Source organism: Brassica napus, chromosome C7, assembly GCF_020379485.1.
Source record: "Brassica napus cultivar Da-Ae chromosome C7, Da-Ae, whole genome shotgun sequence".
NCBI lineage: Eukaryota > Viridiplantae > Streptophyta > Magnoliopsida > Brassicales > Brassicaceae > Brassica > Brassica napus.
The window spans coordinates 16,294,501-16,318,606 of NC_063450.1; the positions used below are offsets into that span (position 1 = coordinate 16,294,501).

At 34.5% G+C, this 24,106-nt stretch overlaps 1 protein-coding gene and 1 long non-coding RNA gene across 3 annotated transcripts; both read left to right on the plus strand.

Moving 5' to 3' along the window:
- Positions 1–10,658: 10,658 nt before the first annotated feature.
- Positions 10,659–18,186, plus strand: LOC111207421. Of its 2 annotated transcripts, none has more exons than XR_007326686.1 (4): positions 10,659–16,421; positions 16,690–16,856; positions 16,983–17,063; positions 17,167–18,186. It is a non-coding gene; the product is annotated as an uncharacterized LOC111207421 (long non-coding RNA). The 2 variants fall into 2 exon arrangements; XR_007326687.1 differs by having other exon boundaries at positions 16,690–16,841.
- A 4,354-nt stretch (positions 18,187–22,540) lies between these two features.
- Positions 22,541–23,903, plus strand: LOC106409749 (MYB-like transcription factor EOBI). Its single transcript, XM_013850319.3, has 2 exons — positions 22,541–22,996; positions 23,148–23,903. The coding sequence occupies exons 1-2, from the start codon at positions 22,716–22,718 to the stop codon at positions 23,671–23,673; spliced, it is 807 nt and encodes a 268-aa protein (XP_013705773.1). The 5' UTR covers positions 22,541–22,715; the 3' UTR covers positions 23,674–23,903.
- Positions 23,904–24,106: the final 203 nt, after the last annotated feature.

Genomic DNA, 24,106 nt, shown 5'->3' on the forward strand with positions numbered 1-24,106 from the left:
TCACTTGTTGTTGGCTCTCGCAGAGATCCGAGACCTCTGAGAAATTATGGTTTTCCTAGTTTCCTAATTTAAACGTAAATCGAGAGTGCGAATTTCGGTTCCCACAGTTATATAGAATTTACTATTTTCTTAAAAGCGAGAAAACTAATCATGCGTACGTTGATTTGCACTCAAAAGACATAGACAAAAAATAGGCATAACACTAGGCCGGTGATTTAAAGTGAATTGTATCCTAAACACTAGCTTGATTTACACTGTACCAATCGTAATATATTATAATAATGGTATATGTTGTAATTTTACTATGTTACCTAATGTTCTTTCTACAAAAAGTTTGTTCTTCTGATAGCATTATTGTCTATGTTGTTCTTTATACGTTTAATTATTCTCTATCTCTTGATTTCCAATAAATTAAAGAAGACAATTAGCTCAGTTGACGAGTTAGCTAGACAAGAAGTTTATCAATTTAAACCTTCCCACACCTATAATCTAATCTATTAATACATGAATACAAAATTGAATTGACCCTAGTTTTTTTCTAATATTTATATTTTTATGTCATCGAAGTATTAAATAACCTCCAACTTAAGTAATCGTTCTCTTTTTCTATTTTATTAAATTATTTACTAAATTAAATTTAGCTAGATTTTTGTGTTCAAGATATTTACTAAAATGATTTAGCTAAATTCTTTAAAAATTCAAGTTTAAAAACGATTTTTAATAATATTATGTAATATTTTTCAAATATCATATAATAAACAGTATGTAAAATATTTAATTATGATGTTTATAAATATTTTAAAATAAGATAAACATTTAAAATATTAAGTAATAAATATTTAAATAATATTCATGTATATAAAAGTGGAAATAAGTACCCTGTATACTGTTACACATGTTTCCGACCAAAGGCCTAATTAAGTAAGCAATAGAATTTACACCCAAAAAAAAGTAAGCAATAGGAAATTAATCATACGAAGTTCGACTGATACTATACAACATAGTAATGTCAAATTTGCAATTTAGTTAGAAATAGTACGAAACTGTGTTTCAAAAGATGCAGATATGCTAAAAATGGTGGTGTCATATTTCCGTGTCACCATATCTTTAACATTGCACCGGCTGGCACATGAAACGGTATACGATGGACCACGGCAATGCAATAAAACCAAAAAGTCAAAAATTCTAGGTTAGGAATTTGAACTGGTCAAAATAGTTATCTATTGTGAGAAAACATTATATCTCTATCTTTAAAAAAAAAACTTATTAAACAACCTGAAATAAAAAATTCAAGTATCGTTTACAACCGTGAGTCAAACAATATGATCTAAACTCTAACGTAATTTCCCTAGCTTCGCTCAACCACCACCACAGTGGCGCGTTCCGATAGGTAGTAAGTTATCATCAAATTATCAATCGTCATTCACAACTAGTGATGGAAATTACTCGAAAGTGGCGTCATCTCGTTTCTTCAGTTTCCAATACATCTTGTGCCATCACAGAAGTTCTTGACGATCTCGTCACGCTTGTAATCTTCACCGACGTTTTAGCGCATAGTTAGTTATACAAAGCCTGAAATTTTCATACCTGAAAGCACCCGCGACCACGCCGGAGCGAGTTCTTCCAGCGACAAAAAAGACCAGATTGAGCTGGGGCTGCCGTGTCTGATGGAAGGGTACCTGCAATAAGAAAACATGAGACATCGTAAGTGTGGTTAACTCAATCAACTTCCACTTAACATGATGAGAACCGTTCCTTTGTTGGATGATTAAAGGGAAAGTGAAATAAAATATTTTATTTGAGCAATAGTGAAATAAAATATTTAAAACCACATAATGTATGTGTTGAATTTATTCTTCAACCCGGTAACATAGCTATGCAAAAGAGGGGTGGTGAGAAAAGGTTCAGAAAATGAAATGTGAGGATCATGTTTACGGGCAGGTGTTTTTGTTGTTTACTTAATGTAACTAAATATTTTTACACCATTATATAATCTATAAAAATTATAATAAAATGATGATAAAAATACATCACATAATACATAATACATATATTGCTGTTACATAATTCCACTAATAGTAAAAGTAAAATGATTTATATAACTGTAAATGTAAATATCACACGAATATTTGTTTTTATTTAACCGATATCATTTTTATTTATCCGATATCGAGTTGGCTAGTGGTAAAAGAAATGCTAGTAGCCTTTCATTGGTCGGATTTGATACGCGTTAGAAAGAATTATTTACAACATTTGGGTTCCCAGTAAAAAAGAGAAGCCATCTTTTTCAGTTTTTTAGAAATATACTTTTGTTTTCTATAAATAATATGATATATTTTTTTCACGTATTATGTATTTTTTATTATGACATTACACATAATAATTAAAATATATATTTTTAGTTTATGTGTGTGTTTTCCATAAACTAAAATATATGTGCGAAAATAATATTTGAAATGTTTTGATAGGTTTTTGATCATAAATGATGACTATATTTAAATTTCTAATCCGTTATATAAGTAGTCTTAATTTTTAATTTCTCAACCCGATATATAAATATTCGTCATGCATTTTTAGTAAAATATTTATATTATACTTATTAAAATGAGTAATTTGTTAGAATGAGTAATTGCATTTCTTGTATTTCTATTATTATCAAATTAATTTTATTTTAACTTATTGACTTTAACATTTTATTATATGTAGGATTTTTATTTTATATGAACTTTTTTTTTCTTTTTTTTAGAACATTTTTATCTTGTCTAAATGTTTTTCTTTACATATACAACTTGAAAAATATTCTTTTGAAATTTTCCCTATTACAATTTTCTCATACGAAAAATCTTAAGTGTTTTTATTTTTTTTAATACTAATACCTAAGTGTACATGTTATTACCAAATCTAATATTTCAAATCTTTACTAAGGAAAAATAATTTAAGGTAAAATTCAATTGAACATATGTAATATCATACATAATTTGAAAATATTTTTCTAATAGCATTTTAGTTATATATATATATCTAAAACAATATCGTCAATTAAATAGATTAGTCAAATTGGTTATTTGAAAATTTTAATTAGGTAAAAATTTAGAATTATCAAGTAAAATTGATCTTTTTAAATATGTTCTCATTATTAAGTTTTTATTCCCAAATACGACATATCCTTTAAATTTTTTAAATATTGTTAATTGATTTCGTTAAAAATAAAATTTTGAAAAATGTAATAAACACTATTTAATTGAGGATAATACCCACTAATTTATGGAAAGAGGTTTTCTACTTTACCTATTAAAGTTTATAGTATTAATGTGCATTAAGTGTAATATTTATCATGAATTTGTTGTGGAATAGATTTAGGAAAAAAAATAATTTAGATTTAAATTTATTAATTACTTCAATGACTTTGTATTGTAATTAAGTTGTAAGTCTTAGGATTATTTCTTATTTGTACTTCTATTTTAATAAAATAGATAAAAGTATATACTAAATAATTAAAAAGAAAATATATATCTCTCTATAATCTTTACGCTCCAAGACAGTATGATATAATATGTCTTCGGGGAGTCCGTAAATGTTTGTCCACGCTTCATCTCAGATTGTCTTAGTATATTTGATAAATTTTGAAGAAACTTCAGAAATATAAATTATATAATGGATTCAATTCTCTCAATTAATTCATTAGTTTTATAGGCTAATTTATACAATATGTATAACTTATATAAATGCTATTTTCCTAATAATTTCAAGAAAAATATTTTAGACGATTTCATAGCCTTGAGATTTCCTAACACCGTCTAGAAAATTCATACAAGGTACACGATTCTTTAAATTATTTTTGTGATGTTTATACCTGAACCCAGTAGCTCATTAGCTTCATGTACATCAGGGTTTTTGAGTACTTGGTTTTATTCGTCGAGACCTGTAAGAATATAATTAATAACTAAAACTTGGAGGTAAATCTAATAATAAAGTTTAATGTGGGTTATACTTAGTATTTCAAATAAATACAAACAAAAGAATACCATTTGGGAACTGATTAATATGTCAAAATCGTAGTAAACATATTTTAGGTTCTCCACATTGTTAAGCCCGAACTCGTTGTCTTTCAAACTGAACATCACCTACTGCTTGACATTCTATTCTACATTTTCTATGTATGACAAACATGTTCTTATTAAATAGTATACATATATGTAGATATATATAGTAACAATGAACATACCTATCATCTTCAATAGAAAAACTCAGGAATGCAAGATCTTTTTTCTTTTTGTCATTCAGAAGGAATTGGAGTAGTGTACAACAAATCACCATGCGAATACCATCTGAAATAAATATTATCATTAAACAAACACATTTTAATATAACTTTTAGAATAAGGTAACCTATTATTACTTACCAACAGAAGTTTTGAAGTCAAGTCTCCTATGGATAATATCAGCGAATTTTGAAGGATAGAAATACAACGAAGATGATACAGAAGCAATGTGCTTAACGATGGTTGATATGGTAAATTTGAGATTAAAGATGTTATTGGCTGCCCTGGTTCTACCAACGTTTGCTTTTATCTTGAAAACCTTGATAGAATACAAATTTTTTTCCCTAAAGCCATCGACAAAGTATATCACACATTCATAAGGAATTGTTGCTTGGATATTTATCCCTTGAAATGGACATGGTACAACAATAAAAAAACATACGTTCGTACATGTTACCAAATTATTCAAAAGAGATAGCGATGTATATCAGAGAACTAAAAATTTAGTTAAACACCTAATCTCGGAATCAACCAAAATCAATTTAAAGGTGTACAATCAGAACTACCAAACTCGATCAGTAAATCAGGAAGATGAAATGGCAACACCATCTTCTTGGTTGTGTATGGCCCTATAATTAAAGTATAATAATCGTCAAAGATAAAACGTATTGTACTCAACTTAAATTAAATATGTACAATCGTATACAGTGATTAGTAATGGGAAATTAAACATATGTGTTAAGAGAAAACGCCTAGTTCTTAAAGATCCTTCATGTTTCGTGTTTTCCAAGTTAGTGGCTCTAGTCTATTGAAACATATGAATGTTTATATTATATATGTAGAGCATGCAAAATCTATCTATTAGGATATCCAGTTTATAGTGATTATGTCTACTCAACAAAATATATTAATTTTAACAATTTCAGAAAATATACTTTTAATGCATTCATCAATATTAGACAAGAGACATTTAACGCTAGATAATAAGAGAAATTAGAAAAAATATGGGATAAAGTGGAAACATGGACTACATGTAGGCGTTTCATTAATATTTCATCATTATGTTACTGATTTTGTTATAAACTTCATCATGAGGATTTTGTATCTTCTTTAGCTAGTTAATATATTCACAAGTTATACAAAAATAAAGAATCTTGTATGAGAATCATAATAACAAATTAAGACAAATATATGTACACTGAACTAAAAATCTCTGTTGTAACCATCCTCATTGCATTGAAAACAGGTTTCAAAAGCATCCTACAAAGTAAAAGAAACATGTACTAGTATCGGTATAGTATGATTTAAGTACAATGACATTAATAACATATATTGGTGCATGAATAAATTACTTATGTTTTGCATTAATCGCTTCTACGATAGGAGGTTTGAACAAAATTTCAAAAACATTATTAACCGGTGTAACAATGAATTCACCAGAACCTTCACACATGACAAAATTTTAGAAACATTATGTTTTCTTTTATGTTTCTTGCGTTGACATATACAAATGTGATGCTTGTGGTAGTAGCGCTAGTAGCATTTGTTGACGTTTAACTATAGTAGTAAGAAAATTCTATGTTTATGTGTCATTCGGAACCTTCATTTTAAAATTGATTACTTAGAAAGTTTACAGATGGAAACTAATAAATATATTCTAAAATATAGTTCAATTTAAATAAATACATAAATAATCAATTAAAACGTAAGATTTAACTATTATAATTATAAGAAATAAGAGTATATATGATAATATTACTAATATCCGCTAAAAAATCTATCATGATTTTATATTTTACAATAAGTATAAATCAGAATTTTGTTAATAACTATTCTTTTATCACTAGTATGTATATAACCAATTTTTTTATATAGTATTATACTTCATAAAAGAAAAGGCTTTTCCATTGAAATCATTATACTTTAATAAAATTAGATATTTTATTATTAATTATATTAAATTTTTGACTTTAATGTTTATTATAATAATGCAGTTCTTGATGTTTTGTAACTAAATAACATATACATTTATATTTATCAACCATTATTATATATATTAGTCAACTAATCATATGTATTATGCAAAATGCATTCATCGTTCCAATCTTCTAAACTATTGATGATATTTGGAACCATAATTATCTGTTTATGCAAACCCTTTTACAAAAAAAAATAAAATAATAATAATTATCTATTTATGCAAATTAGCATATCCATATTTTTATCCGCTATGTTTATCCACTTTTCTACCTTTATTTGGCAATATTTTAGGCATGTCGCCAATGTCAGAGACTCACAAAGTACATTCGTAACCCAAATTCTAGACCTGCAATCCAGAACTAGGTCCACGGCCCTTCAATGGGTGTAAAGTACTTAATATCTTTAAATTGATATATGATTTTGCAAATTATTATCTTTTTTTTCTCATGGAAATATGTTTGAGGCTATTCCTTTAACATTTTTGTAGGCTAGAACAGCAATAATTTACCCAGGGCTAGAGACTCTCATTGGCAAGTACCACCACTCCTGCACTTTCAACTTAAGATAGGAACAACATTATTATAGTTAAAGTATCATCTCATAAAATCGTGCAAACTTTATCTCTAATCGATAACAAACAAAAAAAATTACCAAAAAGGAAGCAAATATATAAAAAAAAAATCGAAAAATTATATAGTTGACTCAAAAGATTATGATTTGCTTATTTGATCAAAGTACTTGCCAAGTTGCATCTCACGCGGAAACGTTGGATTCGAAAAGAAACTAGAAAGACAAATCGTTTTTTTTTTAAACGTTGGATTCGAAATCTTATTTGATTTAGTTACTTGTGCGACTATAAATCGTTGTTAGCTTTTTATAACTTTTTGTTCTTGTTAAGTCGTCGTGTTCTCTAATCAATTTTATCCTCCCCTCCCAAACAACTTTTTATTTTATTTTACATCCCTTAGAACATCTCAAATTCATAGCTATTTTTTACTCGAGATACTACTCCCTCCGTTTCATATTAGTTGTCGTCTTAGAGTTAAAATATTATTTCATTTTAAGTATCGTTTTATGTTTTCAATGCAAAATTTATTAATAATATTTTATAATTTATTTTTCTATTGGTTGAAATATGGTTAGGTGTATGAGTAATGATGTTTTTATTTTGGAAATATATAAAATTAAATATATTTTTTAATCTGTGTGTATAAACCTAAAACGACAAATAAAATGAAATGAATGGAGTATAATAGAAAAAAATTCAGTCAAGATCATCTATATTTCTTCCTCTAAAATATATTTGCTATTTTTACATTTATATTTAGAGGATGAAATATCATTCCTCTATAATAGAGATACTTTTTATTTACAAAATGGTCTTTTAACTTTTTACTTTAATAATTATTACCAAAATAAATACTTTTATAATGACTTACACTTTTTTTATGAATAAAAGCATACTTTTTAGTTACATTGTAGTTTTTTAAAAATATTTAGTTTAAGTAATATCATGGTTTTTTTAAATAAAAAAATAAATTGGGTTAATTTTCAACTTTCACAAATAGAAGATATTATTTGTAAAATTAAAAAAAAATTATATATATATATATATATACAAAAATATTTTTTAGAGGAATACATTTAAAACAAATCCATCTCTACGGATAGCCTAGCACGTAGTGTCCGAAAGCAATCGTCTTTCGTCGTTCACATGGACCAAGACCTCCCGGTGTGGGTCACAGAGTCAAAATGAGTCCTCCTCAACTAGACCAACATATATCTTACATTTGTGAAGTGATAATACAGATGTGACAAGAGATCACCCAAAACAAAAGAACCTAACTGAATTAAAAAGTACAGAGATGATTATCGTAAATATTTGAATGATTCCTTTCTTAAAACATTTCAAATATCCAAACTAAACATAAACCGAATCAAAAATCAAATAAATAAGGTGGGGTATTATGGTTAAAAAATTACACGCATTAGATGATTGTAAAAAAAACTAAACTTTTTTTCCTAATAACATACAAAAAGAAAACATATCTAACCGTAAACGCACTTTGCAAAATCACATGCTTTTTTTTTTCCGCTAAAGTTGTAAATATAATGAAAGTTTGATTACAATCGAAATTGAAATCCTAGATTGCTCAAGAGCTGATCTGATCCTAAAGGCCGCAAAAAAGTTAAAAGAACCTATAGCATCAAGGAAAGATCTAAGGATATTGAAACAACAAACTTAGAACTAAAGCTTAGCAATAAGTATCAACTAATTTCCTAACACAAGCGCTTCCTAAACCCTTTGCTGATCGAAACCAGCTGAGAAGAGGAGTTGGCTAAGCAGGAACGGTTTGCCGAAGACTAACCCGAAGGTCTCTCAAGCTGCAACGACGGAGAGCCTGGCCTACACTCCGGTGCTAGCTGAGGAGGGACTTCGTTGAAACCAAACCCAAAGCCACTCAGAAAGTAACTTTCTGATTGTGCCTAGATATCTTCACTTGCAATAGAGCACATGAAACGATGGTCAAGCGTAGTCGGTATAATGCTCCCCAATACAACCACGCGACCCAAAATATAAGCTAACACATCCAGACTGTCAGAAAATAACAATCCGGAGCTTGTAGACGGAGATGAAGAACATGAGAGTTCCGAAAACCTTCAAAACAGGCTAGTCCCACCATTGGCAAGTCTCAATCGCCGGGTATCAAGAGATAGAAACATCGGGCCTGTCCTCAAGGAACCCTAAGCATCCAATCACCTTAAACGTGACAGAGAGAGAACTAAACCAAATTGACAGAAGAAAGCCATGGGGATGATACTTGAAACTAGATACAGAGTCCCTCAACGGAGACCACAACTCTGTCGCTCTCTGAGGACGAATCCCCTGAGAAGAGGCTCTACACCCTTTGAAACTTCGCAACCGAATAACACGTCGGGAGGCTGGTCGGAGAAAGGAGGAGAGGTAGCTACTCTCTCAACCTCAACTCGGTGACTAGAGGCTCAGATCTGACCCAGATCTGACGCCGACACACAAAGGAGATATAAGATCAAGGCCACCGATGGTCTCAAACGCTCACCACCTCGTCTGCGCTCCAGGGAAGAGAAGCACGAACATCTACTTCCGATTAGGTATGATGAATCAGAGATCTGTGGAAACCGAAATTCGCACTGTCAATTTCCGTTTAAATAAGGAAACTAGGAAAACCCTAATTTCCCAGAGGACCCGTATATCTGCTAATTACCACACGTCAAGCAATCAGAACACGAGAATAACAACGATAAGAATAAGAAATCGAAAAAGAGAGCAAAGTAGATCTTATTCCGAATCTGCGTATGAGCGTTTACAACAAGGTATAAGCATGGGCTCGAGAGCTGTCGGCGAGATTCCTAGTTCTAGCAACCCTAAGACGGCTAAACCTAATTGAGTCGCAGCTCGAAATAACAAAAACGGAAAATTGCCTAAATTTCTCTAAGTGCTAAGTTTGCTCCGAAAAGTTCTCCGCCATGCTCCTCGCCTAGGACTCCTTATATACTAGCTCCAAGGTCGGTTTACGCTTTTACTCTTCTGCCCTTAAGCCGTCATAGCATAAAAATGGAGATATTCCATTTTTCCCGATCTTCCAATTATCTTCAAAACTTCCGTATTTATCCGCGGAAACTTGACATTTATCCTTCCTTGTGGACCAAGCGTAAACCGTGCTGCGGTTTACGGGCTTTTGGTTAAGAAATCGTAGGATGGGCCTCGAGTCGTGTTTTAGATCCCTTTGAGCCGTCTTCCGACTCGACACGTTTACTACGAATTCTTTTTGATAAAGAACGAACTTTCCGCGGTTTCTAATCCGCGAAGTTTGATCGATGAATTTGAATAGCGGAAAACATGGACTGAGCTTGCTACGGTCTTCGGGAGATAGCATTCGAAGGTTTGACGAGAATGCATGGATTGATGTCGTATCGATGTTTGGAAGGGTTCAATCGCTACACAGCGACTGAACTTCGGCTCGAGCCCGGTTGCTACGTAGCGACCGAGCGGGACGAACGCTCGGTCGCAATGTAGCGACCGAGCTTTGGCTTGAGCTCGGTCGCTACGTAGCGACCGAGCGGGACGATCGTTCGGTCGCTACGTAGCGACCGAGCTTTGGCTCGAGCTGGGTCGCTACGTAGCGACCGAGCTTGGCCGAGCTGGGTCGCTACGTAGCGACCGAGCTTGGCCGAGCGCGTGGTCGCTACGTAGCGACCGAGCTTCGCCTCGAGCTCGGTCGCTACGTAGCGACCGAGCTTTGGCTCGAGCTCGGTCGCTACGTAGCGACCGAGCTGGACGAGCGCTCGGTCGCTACGTATCGACCGAGCTTTGACTCGAGCTCGGCCACTTCGTAGCGACCGAGCTTTGACTCGAGCTCTGTCGCTTCGTAGCGACCGAGCTTTGGCTCGGACTTGGTTGCTACGCAGCGACTGGACAGCATGTATGCGTGGTAATTACGCAACGGTCGAGCTTGGTTAGTTTGGTTTGAATATTCAAGGATACTTATTCGTAAAAACTTCGTGTTTGGTTATATTTTACGAAAGTTACATCTTTCTTTTTACTATCTCTTTCGGAAATACGATCTACGAGGATTTTCGGTTGGTAATTCCGTCGTAACCGTTTTTGACCCCAACAAGATCCAGAGTCGCAAGGACAAGAAGGAAGCAACGCCGTAAGATAGGATCGATGGGTGTGGCTGGGACAAGAAGAAACTGGCGGGGCAAGAAACCAACGGAAAAACGGTGCTGTCGGCTTCCTTGAATTAACAGTTGAGATGTCTGAAAACTAGGGTTTGGCGGCTAGGGTGGGGAGAGACACCAGAGAGAAACTGTCTCTCTCTCTTGTTTTTCAGTGTGTTTCTGTTCTCATAAAAAATGTTTCTAATCATGGATTTGAATAATTGAAAAAAAACCTCACGTATGCATGATGCATCAACAAATGACTGGTGATGGCAGTATGACATTTCAGATATACTTGATCGTGTCTGGCTTTGACGTAGGTTTTAGTTTGTTTCCTAAAAGTTCTCCTAGCTGCTCTTGAAAGTTTCATGATAGTTTCCTCAAACTTTAAAGCAATATGAAAGATTAAGAATCCATCCCAACAGCTAATAATGATGAAACGGGATCATGGCATGTAACATATTGTGGTTTGTGTTAGTATTGTTTTGCGTCATCATCAAACTGATGAAATCGACATTTCTTTTTGCAGGAAAAAATAATATATGACGATTTGAAGCTCTAACTTCACTACAAGAAAACATATTTTTTACGAGGGCGGTATTCGTTGTAAATTCGTCGTAATAGGAGCTTTACGACGAATTAACATCGATACGCGTTTCGTTGTTAAACGCTCGTCGTAACAGAGGTTTCGTCGTAAAGTCCTAGTTACGTTTACGAGGAAGTCAATTCCTCGTAAAGCGGAAGGAAACTATTCGTCGTAATGCCCTCGTAAATGGCGATGTAAATACCTCGTAATAGTTCGTTGTAAAAGCTACGTAAGGCTTCCACGTAAAGTCGATGTAAACTTTACGAGGACTTTACAACGACTCCATGTAAATTCCTCGTAAATGTTACGAGGACTTAACGTGGAATTTTACAACGAATTTACATCTCCATATTTAAAATATTAATTAATTATAATAATTATATAAATTTTATAAAACAATAATTTTAAAATTTAAAATATTTGAAATAAAATTAAATATGAAACCAAATATTTTTTTTAAAAAAACTATAAATTCATTAATTAAATAGAATTTATATTTTTTATACAAAACAAAAGAAATTAAAAAAGGAAACTAAAGGCCAACATCATCGTCATCGAAGTAGTTGGCTGAGGGGTTCGGGTCTGTAGACGTTCCTGCTTCGGGATCCGGCTGGCTCATCCCGAGAGCTGCTCGTCTCTCCGCCAAAGCTCTCTGCAAAGTTGGATTTCCCACCGCCATCACATCCAGCAAACCCTCGAGAGAGTCCAAACGCTGCTGCTGGGTATCCATGCGAGCCTGCATCCGGTCGTTGTCCTGGTCCCGTCTCGAATAGTATGACGAAGTCGACCTTGCAACTTCGTTAACGGAACCTATTCCGACCGTCCTTCCCTTCTTTCTAGGAGCCACCTATATGTATATATATAAAAACGTATTTAGAGTTAATAATAAAAAAAAATAAAAAAAAATAAAAAAAAATTAAAATTATTAAATTTTACCTCCTCGAAGATCCGGTCGACCTCTTCGGTTGACAACTTGACGGGTAATCCATCTGCAGACTGTTGGGTAAGTTGCGTCTCTTGCTCTTCAACCCGAGACGCCACAGCGTTGAAGAGTTTCTCGGATGCAGGATCCACAAAAACCCCATCTGGTGAGGCGTGAGTCATCTTGAATAAGTCCGAGAGAGATGGCAAAACTCCTGTCTTCTCCAACTAATAAAAAACAATAATAAATAAATTAAATATAATTAATAAATACAAGTTTAAAATAATGAAAATTATAAATTTAAATAAAACTTACAGCTTCGAGACGAATTCCGGCATGGGGTTTTTGGCCGGTTCTATGAACCATGGGCAAATGGCCATCTTTATCCCTCGTTCTTCGGGAAGCGGAGCAGGAGTTGGCTTTGCGGATGGAGCTGGGTTCGTTCCAATAGGTGATGAGGCCATCCCATGCTTCCTTTGTGACCTCGCTCGGCTTCCCCTCATAGCCGTAAATCTCCCACTTGTCCTTCCAATCGGAGACGGTATTGCAAAGACGAGTTTTCGCCTTTGCAATAAATTCGCTCTTCACCCTCTCGGTGATTCCTACGGACCAGTTCCACCTTTGCTGAAAAACAAACATTTTAAAAGATTAGAAAAAAAATAATAATTATTTAATTAACAATATAAATATTAATAATATGTAAATATAATTACCGCAAAACATTTAAACCACGTCGTCTTGACGTGATCGGGAGTCATGGTCCAGTTGGGATAAGGGCCGTCATAATATCTCTTCATCGTCTCTGAAACGCTCCGGCTAACACGGTTGTTAGCCCCAAACCTGCAAATATAACAAATTTGTTAAAAAAATTGATCAAAGATTTTAAATTTTAAATTAATAATTTTATGTACTTACCAATAAGTACCCGGGGGTCTATCGGGGTCCAGAACGTGTAAACCCTCTCGTCCGGGCTGGGCAAGCAAATCCTCGACGGTGTATCTTGCGAATGGTGCATGAGCTGGCACCCGCAAATCGGGATGAACTGCAGCCGGTGGGGCAGGCTGATCTGGGGTGACAGGTGGAGCTGGTGGGGGAGGCATCTGAGATGGAAGAGGAGGAGGGGTCGAAGAAACTCTCCGAGATGTGTGAGAGTCCGGAACTGTCCCGGAAGAAGACGATGGACCGCTAGAGGAAGATCCATCGCCAAACAAATCCGCATACGTAGGTGCAGGAGCTGCTGGTCTCGGTCTAGGAGCCATCTAGAAAATTTAAAAAAATTAAATTAATATATATCCTAAACGAATTGTTTAAAATAATTTTCTAAACTAATCATCTAAACTAATTCCGTTAACTAATCACCTAAACTAATTCCCTAAACTAATCACCTAAACTAATCACCTAAACTAACCACCTAAACTATAAAAAAAAAAAAAGATAGAGAGAGAAAGTTACCTTAGAGGGGGAGAGGAGTTAGGGAGGAAGATACGAGCAGTGCTCGTATGAAAGACTTCTCCCATATATATAAAAACGGTTTCCTCGTAACTTCGTCGTAATGTTACGAGGAAGTTACCAGACCCGTGTTTTCGTTTATGACGAAGTTACCAGGCCCGTATTTTGGTTTACGACGAAGTTACCAGGCCCGTGTTTTTTCATTTACGACAAAGTTACCAGACCCGTGTTTTTTCATTTACGACGAAGTTACTAGGAAATAGTATTTTATGTTACGACGAATTTACATGGAAATAATATTTTATGTTACGACGAAGTTACCAGGCCCGTGTTTTTATTTACAATGAATTTACGAGGAAAGTATGAAACCCCGAAAATCAAATCCCTAAACCCCAAAGTTATCATCTTTACCATTATCACTCATTAATACTTTCATCCTCTTTATCCAACTAAAACCCTTAACTTCAACAAAATAAAATTTTTACCTTAAGAAATAGATATTATACAAGACAACTTATAGTACACATACATTAAGTATCTCACTTAAGCAATAAAAAACAACATTGGGTACAATATTTTGTAAAGATAAAAACAACATTTGTTACATATATTACATCATTCTGAATCGTTTGAGTTCTCATCAACATCTGAACAGTCATCGTCATCACTACAATCGAACTCGTCTTCACGTGCTTCATCTGTCGCATCTTCGGGAAGATCTTCATATTGATGGTTATTTGGGTCGATCAGAAGAATTTCATCAAGTTGTTGATCAGGAACCTCAACTTCATTAATAGCATCTTCTTCTTGCAATGGTGGTTCTTCTCCAGCAACAATTCGTCCACGAGGTGTAATTTTGATAGTAGCCAACCAATTAATCCCAGAACTTCGAAGGCGAGGGTATGGAAGAAAGCTAACTTGTTCAGCCTGGGAAGCTAGGATGAAAGGCTCGAATTTGTTGTATCTTCTCCCAGAGTTGACATCCACAACACCAATTGGTGTTGAGATATGGAGGAGGGCTATCTCTGACAACTGTTGTCCGGTTTCCTCCACGCGGCACCGTTTCCAGAGCTCCATAATAATCAATTTCTGCTAGGATCTGTTGTCCGGTGAGATATGGAGGAGGACTATCTCTGACAACTTTTTTGTATCTAAACAATGTCTTATTTCTTCGGTACGGATGGGAGATGGGAAGAAATCGACGATGACAATCAAACCAACAACTCTTTCTACCATTCTTCAGTTGAAAATCATCTGTCGATCCATGACAAATTGGACAAGATAATCTTCCATGAGTTGTCCACCCAGACAATATCCCATAAGCAGGAAAGTCACTAATCGTCCAACTCCGTATCTCGTAGATATTGCATCCATCAGCCATTTTTTTTTGTTGTGTTTTTCAGTTTGGTAGGTAAAGGTTTAACAAGTATTTTACAATGCAATGTATTACTACAGATTTACAACTTTTTTACAAGGATTTTACATCCACTTTACAAGGAATTTAGTTAGGTATAAAGCACACTTAATACACGTTTCGACCAAGTATAACGGTAACCCGATTCGTTGTAAAATACTTGTTAAATTACAACGCCATTACGAGGAAATATAAGGAAATAGGATTCCTCGTAAAGTCCTTGTAACATTACAACGTCTTTACGAGGAAAGATAAGGAAACAGGATTCGTCGTAAAGTCTTTGTTGCATTACAAAGCGTTTACGTGGAATTTAATTTTTCACGTAAAAGCGTTGTAACTTTACAACGACTTTACGACGAAACAGTTTCGTTGTAATATTACATCCGCTTTACGACGAAACTGCTTTTCGTCGTAACGTCGACGTAATCTACTTGTAAATTTACGAGGAATTATGTTCGTTGTAAAACTTCGTTGTAAAGCCAGTGTTTTCTTGTAGTGCTTATTTTAGCATTGAAATGATTTATTATATTTGACTAACTCGTGGATCGGTCAGTCGGTCACGGTTGGCATGATAAAACCCTAAATCTGACCCTAGTTCTAGAATATTATTGTAAGGTTTGTAGTGCTAGTTAGCTAAAATGTTTTTTAGAGCATGTGCATTGGGGTCTCTTAGATGGGTTTGTTAAGGGAATTAGCAATTAAAAGAAAAGATAAATTGCCATTAACTTAAGGGACATATTCTAAATAGGGGGTGGAAGCAACGCCTCTTGTGGGCCACGTGTTGGTACAGTATTGGAGGTGTGATTTTGAGAGAAAAACAAAAGATGAAGGCGACGAAGAAGACAGTGGATTCCGCGAGAAAGAGTCTCGGTGCTCTCACCGTGGAAGAATCCCGTCTGTGGCTTTCGTAACCAAAAAATCGTCGGAGAGTTTCGTCGACGACCAATTTCCGTGGCTCTCCTCGACGAAGAACCTCGGTGGCGTTGCTCGTAGAAGAATCTCGGTGGCCATGAGCGTCGGAGAATCTCTGTGGCTCTCCTCGACGGAGGAAATCGGTGGCTCTCCTTTACAAACAAACTCCTCGGTCGGCGCCAAGTTAAATCGAAAGGTAAAGCTCCAAAATCTAGATTTTATTTTTGAAATCCTCAATTTTGCATGTCTCAGGTTGTGTTCCTTCTTGTTCGCGTCGCTTGTTTAGTCTGTTAATTCTCGTTTCTGATAGAGAGCTTATTCACTCATTTGATCATTTCGTTTATTGATTGAGTCAATGAAAAAATTTCCATTCCATGAAAATCATGTATATTAGTTTAATATAGAAATCCTCTGATTCTTTTTCATTTGTTTTGTTGTCTTCGTGTTCGGTACTCTCCTGCAAGCTCTTCCCTCACATGGCAAGTAAGAACCACCGAGATTGAGAAGAAGAAAGAAAGAACCGATAGTGGTTTGTTTTGGCGAGGAGCAATGGCGGAGCTGCGTCACTCCAGCTCTTGGAAGCCTTGCACTGAGCGGCGCATTGGTGGAGTCTCTGGTATATTAGAAAATGGTTTGTTTTGTCTTTGTGTCAGCTTAGTAGCAAATCTCAATTTAACTTTGTTTTTTTCAGATGTTCTCTCCTTTCGCTGCCCTATCATGGATCAATATGAGTTATGGCTTTTTTTTCTTTTTGTAGTTCTGTAATGCAGTTGTTGTTGCCAAGATTAAGAATGCAACTCTGATTCTACTAGTACTGAAGCATGACCAAATCGTTAAGGTTTGCTTCTTCTTTATTTATTTTTCTGATGATATACTTTTGTTTGAATATTTTAAAAGTGAGCTTATGGATTTATTGATGTATGCGTACTGATGTTCTGCAGACACTGGAGACCATCAAAAGAGTGAGTCCGAGAAGGGCTCTATTAATGGGAATGGCTCAGGCGTTTGGTCACCACAAATCTTTCAGGTAAAACTTTTCCTCTGGTCGGCTCTTGTAGTTTTGTGATCAGGCTCTTGTAGTTTTGTGGTCAGCTCTTGTAGTTTTGTGGCCAGGCTCTTGTAATTTTATGGTCAGGCTCTTGTAGTTTTGTGGTAGGGCTCTTGTAATTTTGTGGTCAGCTCTTGTAGTCTGCTGCTTGTTTTGTAGTGGACTTGGTTTTGTTGTATCACGTGTGTATCAAACCTTTTGATCTTGTTTTGTTGTATCACAGACCGTTTGTTGTAATGAAAGCATCAGTCATCATCTCTCTTTATAAAACATCATAGTCTTCTTCTCTACTCCGTGTGTATCAAACTTCATCTCTCTTTTTTCACTTTATTTTTCGGGTTCTTTCATTTGAGATTTCTTCTTCAATCACAGACCACAAATATATGGTTTTATGAATTTTCATTTGAGATTTCTTCTTCAAAAAAGATTGAGATTTCTCCTCTTCTTCTTAAATCACAAAGTTTCTTTCCCATTCTATTCTTGTATTCACAAAGTTTCTTTCCCATTCTCCTCTTGTTCTTCATTTATTCACAAAGTCTAAAACATATATGGCATCTTCTTCTCATAATACTTTTGGAGAGTCAATTGATCAAACTTTCGATTAATATTTTGATCAACATTTTGATCAACATTTTGATCAAACATTTGAAAATCTGTTCATTGATCATGGTGATCAAGAAGATGAAAGAAAGAGAAGAAAAAAACGAGTTTTTATCGAACGAAATCGTGAAGAAGGTCATCTCCGGTTATGGAATGATTATTTCAGCGACACTCCAACATATCCCGAAATTATTATCGTTTGTTTCCATACTAAGTTTTTTTATGTTTTTATGTTTCTATTTTAATATCTATGTTTAAAATGTTAAGTTTGACTTTGCTTTGTTCAATAAATAAATTTAATCTTTGTTTCAAATTTAATGTTTATAAAAAAATTTAATCTTTTTTTATTGTTAAGAACCTTAATTAAGATATCACCAATAAACTACTATAATTATTTGTCTCTTAACAAAGTCTCTTATCTTAATTTTAGTGATTAAAAAATCATTACAACCCATCTAAGAGACACAAATGAGTTTTACCAATAAACATGCTCTTACCGCATCAAAACCAAAATATTCAAGTGTCGTATTTAAGTTCCTGATTCACCATTAATACACCAAGACTATAGTTCTGCCATGGACTTAACAACAAACAAATTCAACAGTCCCATTAAAACTTACAATATATATATATATATATATATATATATGCACATAGGCTATTTCGTTATTACTGAAAAATACTAATTGTATTTTAGAAACAGATCAAACCAATAGATAGTGACCAACAGTTCTACCCAACCAAAATGATTTTTACTACTTTTTGGTAGATATTTTTCGACTATGTTGAAGATGGAAATATCGAACACTGTTTTTGAGATGATATGATAATATTTTAAAGAAAATAAGAAGAGATAGTGCTTGCTATCTTTACAAATATCTATGAGACAGAAAATTATAAGACCACCTGTCTCATAGTGACGCACACAGACCATAAACTCGTTCATAGTTATTTAATTTATTTATATAGTCTATTGCCATAATTCCTTATGTGGAATCCAGCGAATCTTATACGACAACAGCAAAGATTAGTGTAAGATCGCATGTATAAATCTCCTCGACACTTGGAAAAACCTTAGTGGTTCTTATGTGTATCATCAGCTTAAAAAAATGAAGCACCATTAAAGTTTTACGATTGTACTTTTAATTAAAGAAAAAAAATAATGAGCTTAAATATTAAAAATAACTATAATTAATGTGTGTATCAACTCGTAGATCATATATATACGTGGCAACAGGATCGAAGTTCCAATTAACTTTAGCATGTAAGGATATTTCTATTGGATAGATGCTTGGGTACACTATGTTACATGTTACCCAATGCCTTAACATTATATTTTTAGTCCCGAATGAATACTGAAAATGATTAATTAATAGCTCTATAAAATCCTTGTTTGGTATTCATGAAATGGTGAAGTTCGAGTGACTTAGCATTAGATTTAAGCCCCAAACTAGGGCTATCAATCAGATTTATCATTTAGATTTCATTTGATTAGTCCGGCATAGCCTTTTTCAGCTCTCTTTTGGTTTGGTTACAATTACATTGTTATATCCTTAATTTAAACCTAAACCTAGAGATGACAAAACATGAACCTGCCCGCGGGCCCGGCCCATTTGAACTTGCTGCGGGGCGGGATTTGTTATTAAGTTTCAGGTCCGAATTTCTAGCGGGCCTCGCGGGTTGAGCTTGTGCGGGATTGGGCCAGAAGCGGGATTGGCTCGATGTGTACTGCGGGATGCGCGGGGATCCGCAAAGACATCGTCACTTTGAGTCTTCAAGCTCTCACCGAAAAATAACCTGAGAGAAATGGCGATTAGAAAGCCGATCTCTTATGGCTTCTCCTCTTCTTTGATCCGTCACAAAAACTCCGATCCACAAAAACAACTTCTCCATGCATGTTCTTCATCTTCTCGTTTGATCAATGTAGAGTCTCTTCTCTGTTTCATCTTCTTTCTTTCCTTTTGAGTCACGATTCAAGAACTATGGGCTTTTTGAAGTTGCTGATGAACATCAATGCATTCAGGTAAGGATAAAGTTTTTGATTACATGTTCTTTTGCTCATTACTGTGATTTAATTTGTAAGGAAAGATAAAATTTTTGGGTCTAACTCTTTATTGTCGATTACATCATCTTTAGTGAAAGAAGAACAAGATATTGGGTCTCTTTTGTCTCTTATCAAGCGGCTACACATTGACCAATCGTGTAAGTTGTTATGTCTCATTGTTGTCTCTTATCAAACAGCTTCTTATCGACAATATATGGGTTATTTTAGTTGTTCTTGTTTGTTGTCATCAAGTCAATGTTTACGTGTAGTTGTTATTGTTTGTTCTCATCAAGACAAACGTTTAAAATGTTCTTGATTCTTATCGAGAATATATGGAGCCTGTTATGCTCTGTTTTTATAATCTGTTTTCGCTCTGTTCGGTCTTGACATGTTCGGTCTGTTGCTTCTTAATGTTCTGATCGTATAAACTCAAGTGATTTTAGTCATATATTTTCTAAAAAATTTTCTTTATAATGACATGTGATGAGTGGGGGATTGTATTATGATCAAGGAGGAGAATGATATAAGAATGCAAAGGACACTTGCATTCCGATCTATAAGGCAAAGGACCTCAGGTTAGTCTCTGTTCTATTTTTTTACTAAGACGTCTCCATTGCTTATGATAAGAGCTGATAGAATTTAGGTACTAGGTCAACATCACCTTCTACAGAGCCTCGTGAGATGGATCAGCAAAATGTTTGTGGAGGACCGAAAGGAACATTTGAGAACTATGGTGTAAGTCTCCTGTTTTGATTTATTTGTAAATTAATTGTGAACCTGCGCTAGATATGGATAGCTTTGAAAGTTTGGATATTCCATCAAATCGTTTTTTTTTTTTTTAAACACTACAGGATTTTTTGCGTTTTGCAAAAGTAGTGTTGCTGCGAGTGGAAAGACCACTCTCCAAGGCGGGTCGGTACAACCCAATTGCCATCTCTACCTAAACCCCCCCCCCCCCCTTCCCCCCGAGACATCACCTCTATTACCCCTATATGTTTAGAGACAATCTCTAGAGGACCCAGTCTAATTTTCTTTATAAATTCATTTATTTTTAATTCGTAAATGAAGACATTTACTGATTTACCCCTGTGTTCTCTAACCTAATCTAATAGACATAACCGCCGACAAGTTTTTTTTTCATTTTCTTCTTTCTCTCTCTCTTTTCTCTGCGACTTTTGTCGTGCTTCATCTCTTCTTTCTCTTTTTCTCTACAATCAAATCAGATCTGCTGTAAGTGATGAAACAACTGTCGAAGGTTATGGAAACAACATCAATGGCGATCCTTCTTCTTCTCGTGCTATAGATCTGTTCAAAACAGCGATGGCTCAACCTATGCGCTCCAGATCTGTGTTTTTTTTATATAAAGTGTTGTTGTAAGATTCTGGGTTTTGTATGAGTTCATCAATGGCTTACAACCTATGCGCTCCATAAGTGATTGGATTCTATTTTTTTTGTTATGTATGTTTCCGATTTAGGGTTGTTAAAGAAGATTCTGTGATTTTTATGATTTAGGGTTCTTCTTGTTTTTGTTCTCCCTCTTTAAGGCATTTTTCGTGTTTTTTATTTATTTCATCTTCGGATCTGATTTTAGTAGTACTCGGTATAACTAGTATAATATTGTATATGATGTATACTTAACACATTAGTAGTACGCAGTATTACAAATATGACTCACTATAACTAGTAAAACTCAATATAACTAGTATAACTCGGTATATCTAACTCATTAGTATAACTCAGTATAACCAGTATAACTTAGTAGAACTTGGTAAAACTACAACTCAGTAGTACTCAGTATAATCAGTATAACTTAGTAGAACTCGGTAAAACTACACCTCAGTAGTATTTAGTATAACTCAGTATAACCAAGTATAATTCAGTATGACTAACATCAGTATTACCAAGTAAAACGAAGTACAACTAAGTAAAACTATACGATACAATGTAATATCCAAAATTTGAAATTTTAAAAATTCGAAATTATTTGAAAATTTTGAAAATTTAAAATTATTAGAAAATAATAATTTCGAAAATAAAAAGGGAAAATCGGATTTCCATATTTCATTAAAGCAATGGGGGTATAGGAGATTTGAGAGGCCTATAAGAGATTACTGGCATGGGAGTAGTCGGCTCCCTTCCTCCCCCCCCCCCCCCCCCCCCCCCCCCCCCCCCCCCAAAAAAAAAAGATCCCCCAAAGGATATATATATACGGGGGACTTGTGAAAACGACATGTTAAAAGAGGTAAAGAGAGCTCCCAAGTTCTACTTCTTCTTCTTTTCTTTGTAATACTAATATTCTTCTTTTTTCCGTCTATATCTACGATTCTAATTCTTTTCTTCTTTGGATAACTTTTGCTGAATAGATTAATTATTCTTTTTACTATATAAGAGCTCCTATAACTATTTTTGTAATTTAAGATTGATAAAGTATATATAATGTAAAAGGTATATATATACATATATATTGTAAATTTCCATAGAATCTTGCCTTTTGATAGTGTGATAACCTTAAACTTTTGATTCTAGAAAGAACATTAACTCTACAAATGTAAAAAGATCTTTGTCTTGTCAGTTGTCACTAGTCTCTGTATTTATAGAAAACAAACAAAAAGTGGTGGAGCCAAGGAGTTAATTAGAGTGCGTGCATATATAAATACTGGAAGGGATAGAGAGAAAACAGAACACAACATAACGCAAAGGCAGAACAGAAGAACACTTAGGTTTCATAAAACAGAGAGAAGGAGATTTAAGATACTTCTCTTTTCTAGCTTTCACTTATTGAAAAAAAAGAAGAAAGGATGAGTTTGTGGGGAGTGATGGGAGCAGGATGGGGAATGGTCGAAGAAGGTTGGAGAAAAGGGCCTTGGACTGCGGAAGAAGACCGTCTTTTGATCGATTATGTGCGTCTTCACGGTGAAGGCCGATGGAACTCTGTGGCGAAGCTCGCAGGGTTGAAGAGAAATGGCAAAAGCTGTAGGTTAAGATGGGTTAATTACTTAAGACCAGACCTCAAGAGAGGACAAATCACTCCTCATGAAGAAACCATTATCCTTGAGTTACATGCTAAGTGGGGCAACAGGTAATTAATTTAAGTTTTATTTGTTTATTTGTGTTTGCTTTATATTTGCATTTAAATGTTATAATTATTTGTGTAGCCTTACTCAAATAAGTAGCTTTTGCCTTTTAATTTTTTTCTATGGTTTATTGTCTAATGATTTTTACAACCTTAGGTGGTCAACAATTGCTCGTAGTTTACCGGGAAGAACTGACAACGAGATCAAGAACTATTGGAGAACCCATTTCAAGAAGAAGACAAAATTTCCAACTAACAATGCGGAGAAGACGAAAAACAGAATCTTGAAGAGGCAACAATTTCGGCAGCTAAGACAGATGGAGTTGCAGCAAGAACAACAGACGCTTCAATTCAACCAAATCGACATGAAAAAGATCATGTCTTTAATAGAAGATGACAATAATAACGATAATAACTTCAGTAGCAGTAGTAGCGGCAGCAGTGGCGAAGGTGGTGCCTTCTATGTTCCTCATCAGATCCCACATTCAACAACAAGTTCTGGTTATGACCCAAATGGTAATGGGTTTTTCCCGGTGCCAATACCTGAGGCTAATGTCAACGAAGATTACACAGTTTGGGATGGTTTATGGAATCTGGATGTGGAAGGACAAGGAAGCTTTGGTGGAGGTGCTTGTGTCCCAAGGAAGCACTGTTTCCCGAACGTGTCTATTCCCTTCTGTTAGCTTGAGCCTTTAAGTGTCTTACCTGCCGGAAAATGTAAGAAAAATAAAACTTGATTGACAAGTTAGGTCGAGTTTGAGTTTGGTTTGGTTTTATATTTTCTGATTTTGGGTTTAGCATAAGTTTTTTCTGTTAGCCATTGTGTGTGGATCTTATAAGAAGCTCATTTACGCAACGCCAAGTTAACGAACGAGTGATGTAGTAGAAAGTCTGGACGAATTGTGTGTCAATTGTAGCACAACAAAACTCAATCGAAACGATCAAATAAAAATATTGTTACTTGCAAATTTTTGTCTCCAAAAATATCTTCTAGATGAGACGAACAGAGTAGAGAAGATCATTCTAGTGTGTAAAGAGTCGTTTATGCAGAGACTTAAGATTTATTTTGTTTGTGTGATATTCTATATTAGTAACTAGGCGCGTTTAGGTAAAGTT